Genomic DNA, 22,698 nt, shown 5'->3' with positions numbered 1-22,698 from the left:
TTACTGACTTGACCACTGATTTCAAGGACAGCTAAGTTCAACTAATTTATGCTGAAATCCTACATGCAGGAAAACACCACTGAACACAATTAGATTCACTTCTGAGTAAACATGTACAGGGTTGTACTGTAAGACTAGATTCAACAATGCATGCACATCACATAACACAGTAGGCAAAAGTCACGTCTCCCCAATACCTGGAGTTGATTCTACGCATGCTTAACCTGCTTACCATTTCAGCTCTATATTGCCACAAGATTAAACTAGCATCTCTACTTTTTGGATTATGCGCTGCTGCAATGACTTACTACAATAGCAATTTTTATTATTATTATAATAACTATTATAACTACATTTATATGCCAACTCCCCCCAAGCTCATGGTGGCATACATCTTCCCAGTTTATCCTCATAACAACCCTGTAAGATAGTCAAAATAAAAAATTCCTTCCAGTAGCACCTTAAAGACCAACTAAGTTAGTTCTTGGTATGAGCTTTCGTGTGCATGCACACTTCTTCAGATAGGTTAGGCCAGGCATAGGCAAACTAAGCCCTCCAGAGGTTTTGGAACTACAACTCCCATCATCCCTAGCTAACAGAACCAGTGGTCAGAGATGATGCGAACTGTAGTCCCAAAACATCTGGAGGGCCAAGTTAGGCTGAGAGACAGTGACTCGCCACCCAGTGAGCTTCATGGCTGAGTGCTCTCCCAGGTCTTAGTCCAACACTTTAACCACTACACCACATTGGTTCTCAGTAACAGAGTTTCTGGCAGCTGGTGCATTTGCTTGACTAAGAAACTGATGGGGCTACCGCTGGTGGGGTTATGGCAAAAATGCCATTTGATCAGAATCCTTTTCTCCACCACCACTCAAAAGTCAAGGTAAGATAAGCACATAACAATGCCATCACATTTCCTTGCTATCTAATCCTGTTATGCCACAGTAGCAGTGGAAATGGCTGTAGGTTCTGAAGCATTCTGTCCCAGTTCTTACTTGCCTGAGCTGCATCTCCAACAATTCAAATCAATATTCACTATTCACAAACTATGAGGCCTTTTCTACAGTTACCCAAGTAGAACTCCTCCTCTCTCCACAATTCTAACTTCACATCATTTCCCAGTGAGCAAGCACCCCATTCCAGAACCAAGCTGAGTGTCTTTCATTTACTTTAGGATATGGACAGATGCACACACATGATGCTGCAATGACTGTAATTCACTTAGCAGTCTTTCCTTGGTCAATACACCAGCAGTCTTGCAAGCTCACTTTCATGAATCAGCACTTTATAGTTTCATTTATTTTATTGACAGAATGAACAGAGACCAAGAGAATATCAGGTCCACAGAAACTGTGACAAGGGCCATGAATTAAAAGACAAAAATAAGTCAGAAGAGAAAGTGGAGCCCATTCCAGTTTCCTGTTTAGAAAGGTCCCAAGAAGTAGGCACCTGCCCACATTTAAAGTAACCAAAAATATATGGATTCTCCTCCAAATAAATAGGGAACCTTTCTAAACAGGATTCACATATCCAGAAGGCTCAACAAGGAAAACAGCTATGTGAAAGGAAAGCCAGAATCGAATTTCTTGATCCCCCAAATGCCACTCAGCCAGTATTTTAACATAAAATAAAGTTCATCTGCTTTTTCAACTTGTTAACATGCTCCACATCTCCAGGTGAAGCCATCTAAAGGTTAATGCAGTAAATTAAACCAACAATGCATTTTCTCCACAGACCTGAAAAACATGAGGCAACTCCCACCTAAGGTAGCAAACATATTCAAAGACAGCCAGTTCCCTATCCTGCACAAAATGAAAGTTACTGTGAAGGGAAATTCCTTCCAGTAGCACCTTAAAGACCAACTAAGTTAGTTGGTCTTTAAGGTGCTACTGGAAGGAATTTTTTATTTTGACTATGGCAGACCAACACGGCTACCTATCTACTACTGTGAAGGGAGTCACAGAATCCCAAGACCATCAGAGAGGTCAGCTCCTGCCTTCAAGAGAGATGTGGAACCATTATTCCTCTGACTCACCAAACACAGCACCAGATTACAAACCACAGAAACACAGCAAAAATGTTTTTACAGCTTACCAGGAAAATAAAAGCTTGGCAAAGAAGGGAATACAGTGTGGGGGAACAATCAAGAGCCCTCAGTGAACAGTACGAAACAGTCACACAATTGTGGATGGAAAGAGGTTGAGAGATCAAGCTTTTCCAGGACATCTCTGTAAAAGGGAACCTAGGGCCATAGCCCTTAGGGTCATTCAATGTCAGCAGGGAGGCGTTAGTGGTCCATGTGTACTCAGTTATCAGAACTAAGTTTATCCATTAACACACTTTAACCACCCTTCTGTACACAGCAGGAAGGTTACAGAGTGTTATATAACAAGGGTGAAGCTTCTGTTTGCAATTTAAGAACATGTAGCATTTCTAATTCATGTCAGCAATCATGAGGAGTGAAGTACAGAGTAGCAATTATTTTGCATAGCATTAGAAGAAATAAACAAACATGGTACCTGTGGGAGTTTCAGTATTAAATAAAAGACATGGTTTATAGCTAGTGGGCTGACGAGGGAGAAGTGGATCGAAGGAGTTAGGTATTGTGAGAAAAGCACACCTGGGGTGAGGACTGAATACCTAGGGCCCTGAAATCTTTCCCTCCAAGCTAATCAAACCCTGAATAGCAAGAAAGAATAGCAAGTCAAAATAAATAAAACTGTGTGTGCATTTGTGCACCATCACTAACACGCCTTAGAAAAATCACTAACCCAGCCGCATACAATTCTCTGTCCTCAAGAAAGGCAAGAAAAACCAGGGCCTGCACCTTTCAAGAAGGAGATAAAACACCTGTTTATCAGTCTGACCAGCTAGCAAACATGACTCAAGTTTTTACAAAAGAAAAGCACTTCCACTTCAGTTTTCTGGGTTCCCAGTTCCCATCAAACGGGTTTTGAAAGGTTGGCTTCCCTGAACTTTTGCAGGTTGCAACAAAACGTGTTTGTTATGTTTTTTGGGGGGCAGCTGAGAGAGAGCCTTCTCTCCTCTTGAATAGCAACTATAGCAGATAAACTGTCTCGCTGCTGCTGTTTCCAAAGACAGTAAATAGACTTTTAAGAGTGTAGAGAAGAAGAGGCTACGGGGGGAGACGGGGGGAGACAGAGATGAAGCCGCCGAGTCGGAGGGAGGGAGGCGGGGTGGGAAGCAAGGAAGGAGGGAGGGAAGGAAGGAGGCTCGTTACCTGACACGGAGAAAGAGGTGGGCCTCGGGAGGAAATACGAGGGGCAGAGGAAAGGATTAAAAAATCAACTATGGGCGTGCGAGGGGGAACACGGAGTGGGTGTGAAGTATAACAGGGGGAGGGTCTCCCTTAGGGAGCTCTAAAATGGCGGCAGCTTCCTTCCCACACCGCTCCCTTCTCCCTCACACACAGACAGTACAGACACATATATATTTATGTATATGTATATACATACCTATATATATATAGCACACTCCCGCCCCCGCCTTCTCTCTCCGCCTCCCCCCCCCCCGTTTTCCTCCCCCGCCCCTCCGTCAACCGCTCTCACCGGGCTCGAGCCCCCTCCTTCCTGCTCCTTTTTCGCCCGCGGGAGAGGAGCCTCTTTCGCTCGCTTCAGCCGCTCTTCACTTTCTTTTCTTTTCTTTTTTTTTCTTTCTGTGGGGTTTCTTTTTTTTTTTTTTTTTGCCTTCACCGCCGCAATCCCACAATCCCCCGCGCGCGCCTCCAGCGGCCGACCTGCTGTTTCCTCCTCCTTCCGCTTAGCCCCTCCCCTCTCCTCAACTCGGCGTTCTCTTGCCGATCCTCCTCCTCCTCCGCGATCTCTGTAGCTCCGCCCCTGTCCTCCAACTTAAGCTCCTCCTCCTCCTCCGGGCTCCCCCGCCCCCTCCCGTTTGTCAATGGAGGGAAGAGAGAGGCGCACCTGCGCATGCGTCACGCTCCCTCGCCTCCTGGGCATCATTTACTTAAGAGAGTTGTCCTGCTCCTTTCGATACTTCTGTTCCCCAAGTGAAATTGCCACCTTACTCTTGCTGGCCTCTGTTTTACTTCCTGCCCACTCTGTGTATCCGCCACCCCCCCCCGTTCATTTTGTTTCTTCTCAACGATTTTGTACTGAAAGTTTGCTTGAAACCTTTTGTAGACACACTTTCAGATTCTTGCAGACAAATCAGCTGGTTTGTGGCACATTGAAGACCCTCACATTTATTATGGCAGACACTTCTCTGGATTATCAGCTCCCGCCCGGAAACCAGTGTCCCCACTGTGAAAGGATGCGTGGATCCAGAATTGCCCTCCACAGTCACTTACGGACTCATTGTTAAAACTGTGTTTATGGAATACAATCTTACTCTGCTACAAGTGATCGCCAAATAAGTAGCAGCCAGGAATCTTTTTAGAGGGGGGCAGGACCGCCGTGACTGGTCAGTTAAGTACAGTGGTACCTCAGGTTACATACGCTTCAGATTACATATGCTTCAGGTTACAGACTCAGCTAACCCAGAAATATTACCTCGGGTTAAGAACTTTGCTCCAGGATGAGAACAGAAATTGTGTGCCGGCAGCAGGAGGCCCCATTAGCTAAAGTGTGCTTCAGTTTAAGAACAGTTTCAGGTTAAGAACAGACCTCCAGAACGAATTAAGTTCTTAACCTGAGGTACCATTTCTATTGTTTTATGCTGCGAAGTATCCTAAATTGCATGGGGGTCTTTTGCGGGCTGGGTGTTGTGAACTGTTGAGGTTAAGGTGTCATTCTTCAGGATTTGCTATTGTTGAGACATTTGGGCGATTTCAGCTGTGAACATACGCAAACATTGGAGCTCTGCTGGATCAGACCAAAGGGGCATCTAGTCCGGCACTCTGTTCTCACGGTGGCCAACCGGATGCCTGTGGGAAGCCATTTACAAAAAGGACCAGAGCACAACAGCAATCCCCCCCCCCCCTTCTGATTGCCAGCAGCTGGCTTTCAGTAGCATCCTGTCTCTGACAGCAGAGGTAGGATGTGGCCACTGGGGCTAGTAGCCACTGCAAGCCTAATCCTCCGTCAATTTGTCTAATCATCATTTAAAGCCTTTCAAATTGGTGGCCGTAACTACATCCTGTGGGAAGTGAATTCCATCGTTCTAATTATGTGCTGTGTGAACAAGTACTGGCTCAGTTAGAGTGAGCTTGTTGCTGCTGATAAAGGGATGGGGAATCTGTGGCCTCCCAGAAGCTATGGACTCCCAACTCCCACCTGCCCCAGCCAGCAAGGCCAATGGTCAGGGATGTTGGGAGATGGCGACGATGGCAATTTATCACCCACACTTCACCCTAAAGTCCCAGGGTGGGAGTTGTGGTCCAATAACACATTGAGGGCCACAGGTTGCCCATTGCTGTCCTAAGTGGTTTGAGACCAGGATACCTGATGGCATGCCTGATGGCATACAAGTGTACATCAACAGGCTGTGTTCATTATCCCATTCTTCACTGTGTCCTGTTGTCTTTGGAAGTGAAACACAGGGCACGGCGTCCTCAGTGGAAGCACACAACTAGAAAGACCCAGTTGGCTCCTTCAGCTATACTTTTCAAGTGAATTAACTTTTAAAATTTGCTAAGCATTTGGTTCGGGTCTCTCCCGTTTGTTTGTATCTGTTTTAAAGGTAGTTGTATTCTTTCAATGACTGCAAGCCACCTTGGGAAGTCCTTTTAAATCAGGGCGTAAATTATTTTTATAAACCAGCTGTTCCACCTGTAAGGATGTTTCAGTGTGAAGAACTGCTGCTCAGGGTGCCAGCCAAACAGATCTTCCAACAGGATACTTCATTCCATTCCCTTTCTCACGTGGTTTTCCATCTGCTCCATCAGCTAACATTCCTGGCACAGTCCTCATTGAGTGGCTTTGGGGCTCCCACACCCTTAGCCTGGGGGTTTCCCCTTTTAAAGTATTTGCTGTACTTCTGCAAAACTTGCGGTTCCTCCAAGCCTGCTAATACTCCTCCCAGACTTGTGCATAGATCATTTTGACTACCTAAGGATTCACTCTCAAGAGAATGGAGTTAGCTCTCAGTACATAGGATCACAGCTGGATCTCTTGAATGAGTTTTGCAAGAGTTTGTCTTAATGTATCATCACCACCTGTTCATAATGCTACGCCTCTTGACGTCACTTGTAGACTTTTTTATTTTGTATTAAACCACTAGCAACCTAACTAAATAATAATAATAGCATGTGGACATTGCGTATATGACACCACTTTGAAGTACAAACCCATGGGACTGATTTCAAAGTAAAGATGTGTTCAAATAAATTAATACACCACATTTATCTTATATCAGCCCAGTTTCAATCTCAGCCCAGAGCTCAAGTGCCATTTTAGCCATAGGTTTGGTAAGTGTGGCTAGGCTTATACCTGCCCCCCATTCTCAGTCTGCCCTTTGTAAAATGCTAACAATGTACTTTTTCAGAGGACTGATGTGGAAATAAGCACATTGCTCTGTTAGAAATTAGGAAGTAGGGAGCTGCCTTATATCAAGTCAGACCATCTGACCCATCTACTTATAGATTTCAGGCAGGAGTCTTTCTCAGCCCTACCTGGATATGCCGGGGACTAGTTATGTGGATTACAGCCCCCTCCCATGTAATCTTAGACTCATAGAATTGTAGAGTTAGAAGGGACCATAAGAGTCACCTAGTCAAACCCACTTGGTACAGCAATCTTTTGCCCAACATGGGACTTGAATCCACAACTCTGAGATTAAACGTCTCGTGCTCTACTGACTTCAGCTATTACAGTTGCCTGACAACTGAGGAGACAAGGAGAGTCCTGTAAGCTATTTGTGACATGGCACAACCAACTAGCATTGCAAATAATAATGGGGGAAAGACACTGAGGACACCCTTTGGATCCTGGCCACTCTTTTGCAGCTCTTCATAATCCTGTCACTCGCAAGAACCTAGTTGGTACCTAGCTTTGTGGGAGGGCAGCTTTAAGGAGAATGGTAGGTTAGTTCCTTCCCCATTTATAAAGTAAGACTGCTAAGCTTTCCCACTCCTGTATCCCATCTACGTACATGCTGTACTAGTGGTGTATTTATTTAGGCTGCGCTTCCCCCCACCTGCTGGTATTAAAAACCAGAGTGCAGCCTATAATATTATTCTCTTATGAGAAGCTGTGACTTAATATATTGCATTTTAGGGGTGCAGCCAATATTTGGGGTGGCTCATATTGAGGCAAATTCAATATCTTTCCTGCTCCTGTGATTACAGCTGGAGGTGGGGAACAAGCTGGTGATATTCAGAAGGCCAATTTTGAGTAAGGGGCTTCTTGTTGTTAACCCCTAAACTGAAAGATCTGCCACTTTTTCTTCTTCTTTGAAATGGAGACATCATTTTCAACTTTTTAAAGGCATTTGCTAGTAGGAAAAACAAAAACGTGACAGTCTTAGCACCCGAAACAGAAACTTGTTTTTTTTTTTAAATAAAAAAATGCCGAATAGTGAACACAGCAACAGCAGAGTTGTGGGAGATTCAAGCTGTTTGCAATACATTTCGAGTTGTCACAAGCATTTTTTTTAAAGCTCCCCCCACAATCACCCCCGAGAAATTCTTCAGCTGGGACAAGCTTTTCCCATCTTTATCAGCAACTTTTAAAAAGTGGGTAGAGTTACAGGTCCTTTGCAGCCAGATACACCAAAACCACCGCCCCTTTTGAACGAATGCTCCCCAAATATGCAACCCAGAGTAGGTTTGTAGAATAGCCAGTTCCCATATGCTGCGGAAGAAAGAAGGCAATTCTTGATCATCTACTTTCCAAAAGGCACTCAAGCCTTCTCGCCTGACTAAGCATCTTTTCCCTAATAACAAGCAGCGGAGAACAGGAAATGGGATTAGTTTTCCCTCAATTAAAAAGGAGATCTCAAGAGCCATCTCAAAACTATGGCTAATGAAGGTAGAACTGCCTGGGTGTGGCTGGGAAGGTAGATTAGCAGATGAATGCTTCTGCAGCACTACGGAGAGGAAGTTACGCAGCAACGGCTTATGAAAGTGTCTTCCTGCTGATCGTGAGGCTTAACAAGCCATGTATCTCATTTCAGAGAGATCTTCTGTTACTGGAGCCTGTTGCCGGATCAGTGAATGGGAGGATAAACACGGGCGTTTCCACCAAGCCTCTCCAACTGAGACAGCTTCCAAGTGCAAGCATGAACATCCAACAGCGTCAAGGGTTCTTCTGGGAAGCCAAGTTACCGGTCCATGCTGTTATCATCAGGCTGACCGTGGAAGCAAAGGCGCAGCAGGGCCTCACAGAAATCCAGCTCCTCCTTTAAAAACAAAACGAAATAAAAAATAAAGGAAGGGAAGAGAGGCAAGCTCTTTTTTTTCCTTTTTAAAATTTTTTTTAATTGGTTTTTCACAATTTTTATAAACACAGACAATACACAATACAAACAAACAAACAAACAAACACATAAACAAACATGTATAATTTCAAATCCTTTTTTCTTAAACCTTACTTCACCGACTTCCCCGTACCTCCCCTTTCTGCATCCCAATTTCCAAATTTGTTTCAGCAAATCCTCCCCCTTGATTTTATCAAATTTTCCCTTATTCTTTTCTTTTACTTAATCTTTGGAAGAGAGGCAAGCTCTGCTCCTTCTTTAACGGGCTTTCGGTTCTTTAAGTGTTTGCCTTGAACTTGGGCGGGCAGTGGAAAGTCTGACCAACCGCAAATAAAGCGTGTGGTGGCAATGAAATCACGACACAGCTGGCTTTCTCCTTGACAGTGTGGTGTAGTGGTTAGACTGCAGGGGTCGGCAAGGTTTACCTCGCCTGGGCTGGTTCACTCCAGCGGAGATCCTTCCGTGGGCCGGATTGTGTGTGCACTTGAGCACGCGCGCCTGAGATTTCCGGTGTCTGTGTGGACACAATTTCGGGTGCTGCGGAAGTGACTCCCCACAGCAGTTTAGCATAGCGCACGGGGGCTCCCTGAACGAGCGGCTCGGTTTGGGGGCGGCTCGTGAGCCGGTTAAATGACCCCCGTGGGCTGCTTGTGGCCCATGGGCCTTAGGTTGCCTACCGCTGGGATAGAGTGTCGGACAAGGACCTAGAGACCGAGGGGTACAAATGCCCACTCAGCCATGAAGCTCACTGGGTGACCTCGGGCCAGTCAATTTTTCTCAGCCTAACCAACACCACAGGGCTGTTGAGAAGATGAAATGGAAGGCAGTAGAACCACCACATCTTGAACTCATTGGAGAAGAAAGGCAGGAAATAAACACAGCCAACATATAAATAAGTAAATAAATGCCAAGTGCAGGGTGAATATTTTTACCCCCCCCCCCCCCGCATCTTATTTTATAAGGGACTATTCCATTAGGCAACAACACACAGCCCTACCTCCAGTCTGAAATGGTATGGCTAAATAGGAGCTGGACCATCTTGGCTGTGAGTCCTGGAAGACCTGCTCCTTTGCCTTGCAAGCCACTTTCCACCTGGCCTGGGAAGGCAGGACCTGGACTGACTCCAGCTGCAAAAGTTGAGGCTGCAGAACAAACTCTTGGGTTGGGGTATTGTTTAGGGTTGATGTTTTTTCCATTGGGGTCCTTTGTTGCTGTTACTGAATTTTTTTGTATCTTTATTTTTTAGATCTTATGATTTAACGTGGAAGTTGTTCAATTTGGTTGTGTACTTTTTGAAGGGTTTTATTGTTCATGACTATTTTAGAGAATTTGTTCGCGACGTAAGCCGCCTCGAGCAAGGCCTTAACTACTGAAAGGCGACGTGCAAATAAAATGATGTATGTTGACCATTCTGCCTACAATTAATGGGACTTATTGTGGCTCATGCTTCTGCTCAGCCTTGCTTATGGGCCACCAAAACCATCTTCCTTGGCTTGAGACTACAGCCCATACAGCTTCCTGTGGATAGGAATGTATTCTCAGTCTCAAAGCTTTCTCACCTCAACATGGAGATTTTTTTTTTTTGGAGCTGAACAGGGAAAGGGGGGGGGAGGTGTTAGGATTTTTTTTATTATCTTAAAAATAATTTAATGGCACAGTGAGGTTGTTCCCCATCCCCAACACTTACTCCATTATGCCAATTGTTTAATTATCAAGCTCGGCACAGCCTAATTGCTACGTTCAGGGAAAACTGTCGCTGGCTAACAGCAGGGGTGGGAACTTGTCTGTTGAGAATAAACACAAGACGACATGAAAGAGAAGCAAGATGTCCGTCCGACCCCCACCCTCAAATCAAGCTAAAGAAGAGGACTTGGGGGCGGGGGAGATGGCGTTGTGACACAACCGCACTTGGAAATGAATGGCACGGTTCCAGGATCTGTGGCAAGGAAGCCAACTCAAGTTCCGCCCCTCCCCCCACTTCCTTGAGCAGCAGACAGAGAACCTCAGAGACAGCCTAGAGCCTTCCATGTGCAGCCTGTATTCAAATAGAAAGCCACCATCCGTCCGCGATTCTCAATGGGGGCCAAGTGACGTCACTCTATCCTTGGTATCTCTATGGTAAAAGTTCCATACTGCTTGCACTGGAAAAGAGTGTGTGTTACAGCTTGCTGTACGTTAAAAGAGAATTCTACCTTTGAAGGTGACCAGGAAACTGCAATTAATCCAGAATGCGGCAGCTAGACTGGTGACTGGGAGTGGCCGCGGGGACCACATAACACCGGTCCTGAGAGATCTGCATTGGTTCCCAGTATGTTTCCAAGCACAATTCAAAGTTTTGGTGCTGACCTTTAAAGCCCTAAACGGCCTCGGTCCTTTTATACCTGAAGGAGCATCTCCATCCCCACCGTTCATCCCGGACACTGAGATCCAGCACCGAGGGCCTTCTGGCGGTTCCCTCATTGCGAGAAGTGAGGTTACAGGGAACCAGAAAGAGGGCCTTCTCAGGAGTGGCGCCCACCCTGTGGAACACCCTCCCTTCAGATGTGAAGGAAATAAGCGCTATCCTATCTTTAAAAGACATCTGAAGGCAGCCCTGTTTAGGGAAGTTTTTAATATTTAATGCTGTACTGGGGGAACTCAGCCAGATGGACGGGGTATAAATAATAAATTATTATAATTATATGAAAATGATGTATAGATGGTATTTGACTCCTACAAGACTAGCGAAAATGTATAAGAATACAACCAACATATGTTGAAAGTGTAAAGTTAAAGAAGGTACATTTCACCATATGTTGCGGACTTGTAAAAACAGGCAAGGCCTACTGGGAAATGATTTATAATGAACTAAAAAAATGCTTAAAATAACTTATTTAAAAAAAACAGAGGCCTTTTTATTAGATATAATAGGAGAAGAATTACCGAAGGGTAAGAAAGTACTGTTTATGTATGCGACGAGAGCAGCAAGAATATTATATGCCGAGGGATGGAAAGAAGAGAGAGCCCCATCGAAAGAGGAACGGATAATGAAAATGATGGACCATGCAGAGATGGCAAGGCTGACCGGGAACATCAGGCACCAAGAAGATAACAAATTTAATAGAGAATGGCATAACTTTATAGAATATATTAAAGAACACTGTACGAATCTAAAAACGTTAGCAGGATTGACATAGAACTTGTAATTTAAAATAACAAAGGATAAAAATGAAGTATAATAATTTGGATCAATGTAATCAGATGCAGTTAAAAAAGGAAGATGAATTTTGGAAGCCAAGAGAGGGGTGAAGGGAACCCCATAAAGGTACTGACATGGACTATGGTTTTGTGAAAATAAGTGTGTGTGTGTTTGTATATAAAAAACTCTTTTTTTCTTTTTGAAACTTTGAAACTAAAAATAAAAAAGTAAAGGAAAAGAGTGTGTGTGTGTGTGTGTGTGTGTTCTTCAGTTGTGGAACGCCTTGCTTTTTGCTACTGTGCAACCACACTTCCTTAAGACCTTCCTTACAGAGGCCTTTTCTGACGTGTAGCTCAAGCGCCCATTTCTGTGTGTCACTGTCAGATGTCAAGCGCTTTAATGCTGCTTAATGGATGTGTTGTAAACTGCTTCCTGGGCACTGGGCAAGCTGATAAAAATAAATAAAATAAGCAAGTAAATTCTTCTGGCTGCAGTGCTAGTGCTAATATTAATAAAAACAATGATTTTATTATTTATACCTCACCCACCTGGCTGGGTTATTAAACACAAGGCTGATTTAGTACCAGAAAGAACAGAAATGAACAGAAATGGGACTTTACCCCAACCTCTAAAGAAATCTGCCGCTTCAGCAATAGGAGGCAGCTTCTTCCTCTCACCACTGGGGGGGGGGGGGGGCTGGGAGCAAACATGCCTCTTATATATCACAGGGCCAGCCTCAGTTGGCTTACTCTCTCGCAGATGGCTTGGGGCAGCGATGGCTGGATTCTGGGGCCCCGAACGGCAGAGAACGCCAAACTTCCTTAAGCTGTTTCTGCATTGTGCTATTATTAGGTGGGTGAAGCTGGGGAAACCCACCGAGACGGGCAGGGTATAAATAATATATTATTATTATTATTATTATTATTATTATTATTATTATTATTATTATTATTATTATTAGCTCTCTGTGCTGCAAACCGTCTCCAGAAATGCACTTAAATGGGAATAGCCACACTGCAAGCTTCAGAAAGTTGGCCTTTTAAAAAAGGTGCCTAGTGCCCTCTAGTGCCAAGCAAAGTAGAGCGAAGAGAGCGACACGCTGCCACCTAGGCAAAGGAGGCGGCGGGAATGCATAGGGCAGGGGTAGGCAACCTAACGCCCGGGGGCCAAATCTGGCCCAATTGCCTTCTCAATCCGGCCTGCGGACGGTCTGGGAATCAGTGTGTTTTTACAGGAGTAGAATGTGTCCTTTTATTTAAAATGCATCTCTGAGTTATTTGTGGGGCACAGGAATTCGTTCATTTCCTCCCCCACCCCCCAGAAAATATAGTCCGCCCCCCCCCCCACATGGTCTGAGGGATGGTGGACCGGTCCACAGCTGAAAAAGCTTGCTGACGCCTGTCATAGGGTTTCATAATTCCAGGCTATTGTGGAATTTCACTTTGCATAAACCTGGCTTTTCCTTTCTCAGCCTTCCTTCCCCACCCGTTTTAAAGTAAATGTTCCGGCCTCCATTGCTGCAGAGTCAAGATGAGGGCCTGGATCTGGCTGGCGGGCCAAATCCTCACCCCTCACAGGCGATTGCTCACCTGTCATCGTTATTACGGCAGGTGACAACTTCAAAGGGTGCTGGCTCCCACCTCCCACTTATTTGCAGGTGTGGTTTGGATGCCTACAAACCGACGTTTTTCTTATACAGACCAGGAAGGCAGTTTGCAGAGAGAAAAGGTCAGTTTGCAGGCACTTTTTGAATTGTGGCCACACCTGTGTATGGATAAAACTCCAAAGTGGCGGTCTGTCAGTGCTGATCAGCAAGGTCCGATTGCCAAGAAACAATCAGGAGTACGATTTTAAGCTCCCGTTTCTGCAGCCGTGTCCGTACCTGACCCACATCTGGTGGTTGTTTGTGGAGGAACAGCCTTGTGGGCCAAATTAGGATTCCTGCCAGGCCTGATCAGAGCCTTTGGCTGGAGGTTCCTAACCAATGTTGGGAGAATAAAGCTTGATACGGCTATCATGCTCAGCCCTGCCCTTCTTCACTCCACGAAACATATTCAGGAAACTGGAAAACTGTGGCAGCAGAATCATTTATTTTAAACAGGGAATTAGAGTTTCGCCGTTGGAAAAACTCAGTGGCAGTCCAGACATTCGCACCAAGTTCATTCCACAGATTGGTGGGAAAGGGAGGTAAAGGAACCCATTTATTTCTGCCTACCTGGAACTCCTCCTGATCCTTCAGTAGCTGGCACCGCTCCTTTAAGAGCTCCTCGAGGGCCAAATCCGGCTCTTGACACTCCCGCACACCCTGAGGAAAATCTGTTACCAGGCTTGAAAGGGAAGGAATGGGAGATTAGAGGTGAGCAAGTGAGACCTGTGAATGTTGTGGATTCCTTCTCACATATCCTGCCTGCCTGCCTGCCAGCCCCTCCACCAGGCCACTCCATTTCATCCCCCACACTTTTCCTTTCCAAGTGACACCCAACATCTCATAGCTATTGAGCATGCTCAGTCCTGATTGGACTGTTTTGCTGCTGTTTCTTTGCCCTATTAAGTTTCATTTCTTCAAAGGTTTTCCTCCTCTTTTAATTTCTGCAAATCTCACATGCTTCCCCCAGCATGCTGACGCTTCCCCACTTGTTTCTTAGTAGACCCACTTTTGGCTGTGCCGCTGCCGGCATGCACTGGTTTGAGTCCGCCAACAGAAGGAGTGACAGGGAAAGTCCTGTAGTCTGAAGCAGTTCAGCCTAAGCTCACGTCTACACCCTCTATAAGAACTAGACTGGAGAACGCTCAGGCTTGTATAACTCACTTCATAAAGGTAAAGGTAAAGGTACCCCTGCCCGTACGGGCCAGTCATGACAGACTCTAGGGTTGTGCGCTCATCTCACTCTATAGGCCGGGGGCCAGCGCTGTCCGGAGACACTTCCGGGTCACGTGGTCAGCATGACGAAGCTGCTCTGGCGAGCCAGCACCAGCGCAGCACACGGAAACGCCGTTTACCTTCCCGCTAGAAAGCAGTACCTATTTATCTACTTGCACCCGAGGGTGCTTTCGAACTGCTAGGTTGGCAGACGCTGGGACCGAACGACGGGAGCGCACCCCGCCGCGGGGATTCGAACTGCCGACCTGACGATCGGCAAGTCCTAGGCGCTGAGGTTTTACCCACAGCACCACCCGTGTCCCCAACTCACTTCATACCTCTGGCCTATAACAAGAAACAAAGCTCTCCTCCCCAAATAACTCAACGACACCAGTGCCAAGCATGCCAGTAGCCCTCAATAGATCAGTCAGAGATCCCCCCGGATCCTGGCTCTCATTCTCTGCAGCCCAGTCTCCTCAATACCTGCACAAGGCTCCCAAGACGTGTTCATGGAAAGTGCTGTGTTCAGACCGGATCAGGGCCACCAGCTGCTGGACCATCCCCATGGAACAGAGAGCCTCTGTGGAGAGAAAGGGGCGGAAAAGCTGAGGAGAGACACGTCTACTTGCAGGAACATGCTGACGCCATACCACCTAGCTGGGCAGCAGCACAGTCCCCGCCAATGTGGGGCTTCTGAAATGCATCATTGTCAACCTCCTTCAGCCAATTGGGCTTGATGAAGACCTACTTTGGGGACAGCCCAAAATTGGTGGGAGATGGCCACGTCCACTGCGTGCAGCCACAAGTTCACAAACCAAGGAACAGCTCTTCAAGGCATCCTTCTAAAGTCCTCCTCATGACGTTTCCAAGCACAATTCAAAGTGTTGCTGCTGACCTTTAAAGCCCTAAATGGCCTCGGCCCAGTATACCTGAAGGAGTGTCTCCACCCCCATCGTTCTGCCCAGACACTGAGGTCCAGCGCGGAGGGCCTTCTGGCAGTTCCTTGCGAGAAGTGAGGTTACAGGGTACCAGGCAGACGGCCTTCTCGGTAGTGGCGCCCGCCCTGTGGAACGTCCTCCCATCAGATGTCAAGGAAATAAACAACTATCTGACTTTTAGAAGACATCTGAAGGCAGTCCTGTATTGGGAGGTTTTTAATGCTTGATGTTTTTATTATGTTTTTAGAAATGCTGTAAGCCACTCAGAGTGGCTAGGGAAACCCAGCCATATGGGTCGGGTATAAATAATGAATTATGATTATGATTATATGATTGTATTATATTATTACCTTTCTGCTCTGGGTGGTTTATGAGGAGGTTCTGTAGGAGAAAGGCAGATTTCACCTTCAGCTTCTGCACATTGCTTTGCATGGCCCTCATGAGGACTGAGAAGCCATCAAGACGTAGGAACTGCTGAAGGCCCGCTTCCTGGGCTCTTACCAAACCTGGCAATGCAACAAGGGGCAGAGAGGGGGGGGGGAGAGGGAGAGGGAGAGGGAGAGGGAGGGAGGGAGGGAGAGAGAGAGAGAGAGAGAGAGAGAGAGAGAGAGAGAGAGAGAGAGAGATTGGGTTCATTAGCAAAATGCAGTTCACAAAAGTCAGTGAGGCCCCATTAATAATTAAGCTCCCAAGCCTGAAATGGTGGCTTGACTCAGAGGTGAGGAAGCTGCCTCCTTGTCCCCCTGACTCCATCTCCCATGAGCCACAGACAGCATGGCCAACAGTGAGGACTGATGGGAACTGTAGTCTGAAGGGCCAGAGCTTCCCTCCGCTGCTTTGGCTCATTTATCTGGTAACATAATAAAATGCTGAGCACATTGCTAATGTAAGGGCTTTGCTATCTCAGACGGCTGGATCAGAGGTGAGATGGACAAACTGCATTTGTCTTTCCCAAGGGGAAAGCTATCATACGGGGTGGGAAGGTCCTGTATCTGACCAGACGAACCATTTGAGGGGAGTGTGCATTTAACCCTCCCACCTCAATGCTTGGTCACTCAAACCACGGTTTACCCTGAATGGAAAATTCAAACCACAGTTTACTCAGCTGAACAGAAAATGCAGGCAGTTGTATTGCTGCAGGACTAATCAATTCACCCTTTCCAACAGGTCAGAACATCCCCGCACTTACAGGAGATGGCAAACAGCGCCTTGATCCGGACAGCCTCGCTGGGATCGTGGTCCAGCAGCTTCAGCAGCTTCCTCATGCAACCCAGCGCCAGGGCCTGCTCCTGCACCTTGGGCACGTTCTGGGCACAGGTGCCCACCAGGTGAGCAGCCCGCCAACGCAGCTCCTGCTCCTCGTGCTCCAGGTACCGGTGTGCTAACAGCCGCATGCCCTCCAGTTTGCAGAAGTCTGGAAGGGACAGCAAAGGGGTCAACGGAAAGCAGGCAGCCCAACAGAATGGTAGGATATCTTGCAAACCCACCCACTCAGCACTATGACTTAGCTGTGGCTCACTGGGGTTACAAAGGGTAACTACTTTCCACCGTATAATCTTGGGTTTTCTGTGTAGAACACCCACCACATTAGGAACCGCTGGGTGAAATTTACTCTTTTATTTCTTTCAATCATTTATATATACCGCTTAACACCATAATCATAAATAGTGGCGCCCTCCCTGTGAGACACCCTCCCATCAGACGACAAGGAAATAAAGAACTGTACAACTTTTAGAAAACATCTGAAGGCAGCCCCGTATCAGGAAGCTTTCATGTTTGACATTTTATTATGCTTTTGTTATTTTGCTGGAAGCCACCCAGGGTGACTGGGGAAGCACAGCCAGATGGAAAGGGTATATAAATATTAGTATTATTATTAATCTCTAGGCAGTGTACAGTAAGAGTTTAGAAAGATATAGTAAAGATAAAATCAGATTATATTTAAAAAATCAGAATGTTTACTTAAAAGCCCTGCTGAAATAAAAAGATATTTGCTGGGTGCTGGATAGTCAAGGAAGAAGAGGCCTGTCTGATCTCAACTGACTCTCTACAGAATGGGGCCTGCAATATTAATGCATGGTTTCTGGCATCCCAGCCATGAGGGACCCTCAAACCGTGACCCTCCTGAAGCCATCAGTGAATCAGATCCTTAACGTATCCTGGACTCATGTTGTTAAGAGCCTTGGAAATTAAGAGAATAATCTTGCCACCTCTAATATGCCCCGAAGGACATTTTTCACTTCTTAGATCTTAGCTGAATCTCAATTTCCTAGTGTTTCCACGCCAAATTACTCAAGGTACCCTCTTCCCCACTCTCTTACACTCTGTCTTTCTCCCTTGCGCGCGCGCGCACACACACACACAGAGGAATGGGGCCTTTTCTATACCTGCAGCATTGTCCAAGTTTTCACACAGCTCTGCCAGAAGGTCCAAGGCAGCTTCTCTGTTCTCAAGGTCTGAATGCGCTTCCTCTGAACTCTCCCCTCCACGTTGTGCTCCGGGGGTTGATGGCTCCAGCAGCCTCAGACATTCCTTCATCTGTTCCACCTCGTCCACTTGCCCCCGGAAGGCCTCGACCATCGCCTCCTGCAACCACTGTCTCCGCTGCAGAGTGGCATAGGGAACAGAGGTGAATGAATAGGAAACATATTGGGAATTTCATACACATGTCTCCTTCCTCTTCCTGCCAAAAGCTCACTCCTTCCCCCAGAAATAACCTAAATTTTATCTCCTAGCCCCCATATTAGACACAACCTCTCTCCTAGAAGAGTCTTGCTTTTCAGCACCTGCCAGTCTAGTTCCCTGCATACACCACTGAGTTAGGGAAAATTGTGCTTAGAAAATTGGCTTTTGGGTCCTCGTCACTGTTATCAACTCCTCTTGGAGCTGCCAACTTTAGAAAGGAGCCAAACTGTATCTCTACAGTGACCCTGTGACCCTACAGACATTGATAGACTCCAATTCCCATCAGCCCCAGCTGGCATAGCCAATGGGCACGGATGTTGGAAGCTGTCATACAGCAATAGCTGACAGGGCTCCTGGTTCCTCAAATTGGTTTCAACAGCGCTTTGACAGGCAGGCAATGCTGTCTTATCTCCATGCCCCTCCAAACGTCAGCTGGTGATTTGTGAATGCTAAGCGCTGCTGTTAGAGGCCAGGAGCAGGCCAGCTTGAGACCTTTTTTTCCTAGCCCCAAGCTAATTCCATGTTGCATGGTGCAATGGTTAAGGCCAGGAATGGACAGTGTGTCTATGTATGAATACACAAACACTTTTTGCAAATTATATATTATATATATATAGGGATGCGGGGGGCGCTGTGGGTTAAACCACAGAGCCTAGGACTTGCCGATCAGAAGGTCGGCGGTTCGAATCCCCGCGACGGGGTGAGCTCCCATTGCTCGGTCCCTGCTCCTGCCCACCTAGCAGTTCGAAAGCACGTCAAAGTGCAAGTACAGTGGTACCCCGCAAGACGAATGCCTCGCAAGACGGAAAACCCGCAAGACGAAAGGGTTTTCTGTTTTGGAGGCGCTTCGCAAGACGAATTTCCCTATGGGCTTGCTTCGCAAGACGAAAGCCCATAGGGAAATCTCCGGGGACCTGTTTTAAATTGCTGGCGGTCGGGAGCAAAGACTTTCGCCCACAGCCGGCCTTCAGAAGAGGTCCTGGACCTCTTCTGAAGGCCGGCGGGGGGCAAAAGTCTTTGCTCCCCCCCGCCTGCCTTCCCGGGACAGCGGAGACTTCTCCGCTGCCCCGGGCGATCTTAAAATGCTGGCAGGCGGGAGCAAAGCGTTCGCTGCCGACCCCCAGCATTTTAAAATCGCCCGGGACAGCAGAGACTTCGCTCCCGCCCGCCAGCATTTTAAAATCGCCCCGGGACAGCAGGGGCTTTAAAAATGCTGGCGGTCGGCAGCAAAGCCCTCCTTTCCCCGGAGCTTGCGGGGCGGGAGGTGGGAAGAAAAGCCCTTGTTCCCCCCCCCCCAGCCTTCAGAAGAGGTCGGGGGACAGACTGTCCCCGGACCTGGTCTGAAGGCGGTTTCCCTAGGAACGCATTAATTGATTTTCAATGCATTCCTATGGGAAACCGTGCTTCGCAAGACGAAAAACTCGCAAGAAGAAAAAACTTGCGGAACGAATTAATTTCGTCTTGCGAGGTACCACTGTAGATAAATAGGTGCCGCTCCGGCAGGAAGGTAAGCAGCGTTTCCGTGCGCTGCTCTGGTTTGGCAGAAGCGGCTTTATCATGCTGGCCACATGACCCAGAAGTTGTACACTGGCTCCCTCGGCCAATAAAGCAAGATGAGCACCGCAACCCCGGAGTCGGTCACGACTGGACCTAACTGTCAGGGATCCCTTTACCTTTACTATATATATATTATTATACATATTTGAGATTTGTATGGTTTTTATTTCTAGCTTCAAAGCATTAGTTGCAGGAACTTAGTAATGTAATGGCAATGCAGGGAAAATATTTGGATAATAGCTCCTAGGCTGCTTCTGATCCAACCTGCTCTGCACCTTGCTAGATAATCTTGGTATTGGCTTCCACAATCAACACTAGCTGTAATGCACCAGGATCGCAGGACAGCAGCTTCCTCAAACTCACTCCCCAGATCTAACAACCATTTGACCTCACCACCACCCCTCCTATAAAAGCCAAGCCACACACCTCATCAGACATGGGCTCCATCGGGGCAGGTTCAGCGTTCCCTGCAGTGACCGCCATCTGCAGCAAGCCCTGGAGGTTGCGGGGCGGTTCGCGGGGTGGCTGGTTCCCACCGGCGCCTCCTTCAGCCATGGTTGGGGAATGCTGTTCCAGTCAGTAGGCAACTCACAAAGCTTTAAAGAAAAAGGAGAGAGAATGAGAAACGAACATGAGTGAGAAAGCAGGGGGTCAGCCTACCTGCCCAAATTCATCCTGCCAAGACCAGGTGTGTCTAGGCTCCAGCTCTACTTTTGTGCAAACACCATTACTATACTGATAAATGGGACCTGCAACGAAGTGTTGCAGCGTGGAGTGCTCCCGTTCAGGGTTCCAGCCAGGGTACACCATTCAGTCCCTACGCACCCATCAGCCAGCATTTCTTGGCACTAAGCATGTTCAGTCCTCAATGGGCTGCTTTTGAGGTTTCCCCACACTTAGGGTTCCTCCCCCCCAAAAAGATTTGTTTGGGGTTTCTCCAAATCTGTTAATGTCTATTATTATTTCAATTTCTATCCTGCCCTTCCTCCCAGAGGACCATTTTGGCCACCTAAAGAACCAGACTTGGAGAAGGAGTATGCTGTTAGTACATACAGGATTCAGGCTTCCACATTTCCAGACTCACATTGGGAATTCTGCTGCTACCCTCCAGTTCCAGGTTTCCTTTTAAACCTGAAAATGCAGAAGTGGCTGGATAATGCCCTGGAGGTTTTGTGGGGTTCTCCTTCCCCAGCTCCAAGATTGAAGAAAGCTGGGGCTTGCTTGGAAACTGGTCTGCCAAGGAACCTGGAGCAATTTGGCCATGCAGCAATAAACTGTCAAGTACCCTGCCATCCTTTCCCAAAAGAAAGGGTGGATTCACAAGAAGGGCAGAGGTAGCCACAACTTTTGGCTTGGTTATCGAGACCACGCCAAAAATCAAACAGTTCTGAATTTATTTACAGAATACCTTCAAAGCACAGCCTAAAAGTCAAGACAGAGGGAGAAAGATGGAGGCAAGGGTAAACGCCACATCAAGAGGGGCGATAAGGGGAGATAACCCCACCTTTCCATTTCCCACTGTTTATAGCGCTCAGGAGTAAGCCACCTTCCTCCCACTGGATGCTAGCTCATTTGCATCACTTGGGAGATGGTCTGGGAGAGGCCACAAACAGAATATATCTAGCATCCAGAGTCCCCTCACAGAACAACGAATCTCAGAAGAATAGAAGAAGAATCGATTGATAGACCACTTTAGGAATTGTTGGTTCTGTGAGGTGGTTGGGGATCTCTTAACAATTCACGGCATCCTTAACAAAGTACAGTTCCCTTGATTCTTTTGGAGAAAACAAAACCTCTTTAAAGCGATGTGACACTTCTATAAATGTATTGTGTAGTTGGGGCCTTGGCCTGACCCAACAGGGCTCTTCCTTAAGGATGGTCACTCTACTCCACCAGCCAGATGCTTCCATAGGAACACAGGAAACTGTATAGTATCAGTGGTCAGGCCACCGGTCCATCTAACTCAGCAATGTCTACACTGACTGGCAGCAGACCTCCAGGATTTCAGACACGGGTCTTTCTCCCAACCCTGCCAGGAGAATCCAGGGATTGAACCTTGGCAGACCCTTCTTCCCCTTCCAGCAAGCCCACTCGCCAAGGCTCAAAAGCCGCTAGCCCAGTCCCAGAGTTTCCACCCTACCTTCTCCCCACACTTTTTTTAAAAAAAAGTTTTAAATTAAGTTTTACAATTTTATCATCATCACAATCAACATTATCTCAAAAACAAAATAGAATATAAATCCCCCCGGCTCCCCCCCCCCCGACTTCCCTCAACTTCCTTTTCTGGTACTTTCGAGTGTTTGCTTCCCCTGCTTATTTTATTCTTAATATTGCAATCTTAAACTTGAATATTATTATATTAATATTTTTACACCATACTTGTTTTCATATTTCCTCTTCTACTTTGTTATTTTCCAGTTTTTACATCTTAATTTCTATGTTGCTGGTTGTAATTGTTTACTCAAACCCTGCTAGTGAGTCCACTTCTTTCTGTAAACACAGCATACATGGTTCCCAGTCTTTTTAAAAGTCTCTATTGTCTTTGTCTCACCTTCTCCCCACACGTAACCAAGCTGCTTTTCATTTTTCTAAAAAAAATAAATCAGGTGTCTGGGGCGAGGGGGAGAATCTCCCCATTCCCACCCCCCGGTAAACTTCTCCCCCGCCCTCCCTTTTGCCTCCGCTCCTCCAAGCCTCACCCACCGCAAAGGGCGGCCCATTCCCTCCTCTAGCCAAAACTGCTCCCTCCCGCCCCCTCGCCCGCTGGCGCTGCCCCCCGAGGCGCCCCTTCCGCCGCCACCCCACTCACCCCGCAGGTAGTGGCGGAGGCGGCTCCAGGCTCAGCTTCTGGAAGCGGCCATCTGCGACCACGTGGAGAGGAAAGGGAGGAGAGCAGCGCCCTCTGAACCGGGGAAGCGAGGCGGCCCCTGGCGGCCGAGCAAGGGGATCGCGCGAGGAGGAGATCCCACAACCGGCTCTCAAATGTGCTCGGAAGCGCTTTTCACCGGTGATGCGAAGCGTCATTCGCTCGGCGGGTTGTTGCTTTTTGCCCGCCCGCCCCCCCCCCGCATAAAACGACTGCGCCC

The 22,698-nt window shown here is 47.2% G+C and overlaps 2 protein-coding genes across 32 annotated transcripts in view; both read right to left on the bottom strand.

The window, feature by feature from the left end:
* PPP6R1 (protein phosphatase 6 regulatory subunit 1) overlaps positions 1-21,645 on the bottom strand; it is a gene marked incomplete at its 3' end in the record, with an annotated part of 63,728 nt that extends 42,083 nt beyond the window's left edge. For 9 of the 31 annotated variants that reach the window (XM_083471824.1, XM_083471849.1, XM_083471846.1 and 6 more), the window contains exon 1: positions 3,570-3,800. Of the gene's footprint in view, positions 1-3,241; positions 3,427-3,569; positions 3,826-21,624 lie in introns of those variants that run through there. The other 22 variants (XM_083471825.1, XM_083471836.1, XM_083471833.1 and 19 more) reach the window with 11 other exon arrangements.
* HSPBP1 (HSPA (Hsp70) binding protein 1) lies at positions 7,440-22,545 on the bottom strand. Its single transcript, XM_083472022.1, has 8 exons — positions 22,422-22,545; positions 20,039-20,208; positions 17,758-17,974; positions 16,560-16,784; positions 15,721-15,876; positions 14,916-15,012; positions 13,788-13,899; positions 7,440-8,316 (listed from the first exon to the last, which is right to left on the bottom strand). The coding sequence occupies exons 2-8, from the start codon at positions 20,165-20,167 to the stop codon at positions 8,239-8,241; spliced, it is 1,014 nt and encodes a 337-aa protein (XP_083328148.1). The 5' UTR covers positions 20,168-20,208; positions 22,422-22,545; the 3' UTR covers positions 7,440-8,238.
* Positions 22,546-22,698: the final 153 nt, after the last annotated feature.

This window comes from Podarcis liolepis, assembly GCF_965112155.1.
Source record: "Podarcis liolepis genome assembly, chromosome: 13".
In the NCBI taxonomy this organism is placed as follows: domain Eukaryota; kingdom Metazoa; phylum Chordata; class Lepidosauria; order Squamata; family Lacertidae; genus Podarcis; species Podarcis liolepis.
Note: the sequence above shows the minus strand (reverse complement) of the source record. Positions and strands in the feature narration are given on the sequence as shown.

Excerpts from the sequence above, each read along its gene's own strand:
- HSPBP1 (XM_083472022.1), bottom strand. The coding sequence starts at position 20,167 with ATGGCTGAAGGAGGCGCCGGTGGGAACCAGCCACCCCGCGAACCGCCC. Across the intron at positions 16,785-17,757 it reads AAACTTGGACAATGCTGCAG|ACTTCTGCAAACTGGAGGGC; the intron begins GTATAGAAAAGG and ends TGTCCCTTCCAG. Across the intron at positions 15,013-15,720 it reads AAACCACCCAGAGCAGAAAG|AGGCTCTCTGTTCCATGGGG; the intron begins GTAATAATATAA and ends TTCTCTCCACAG.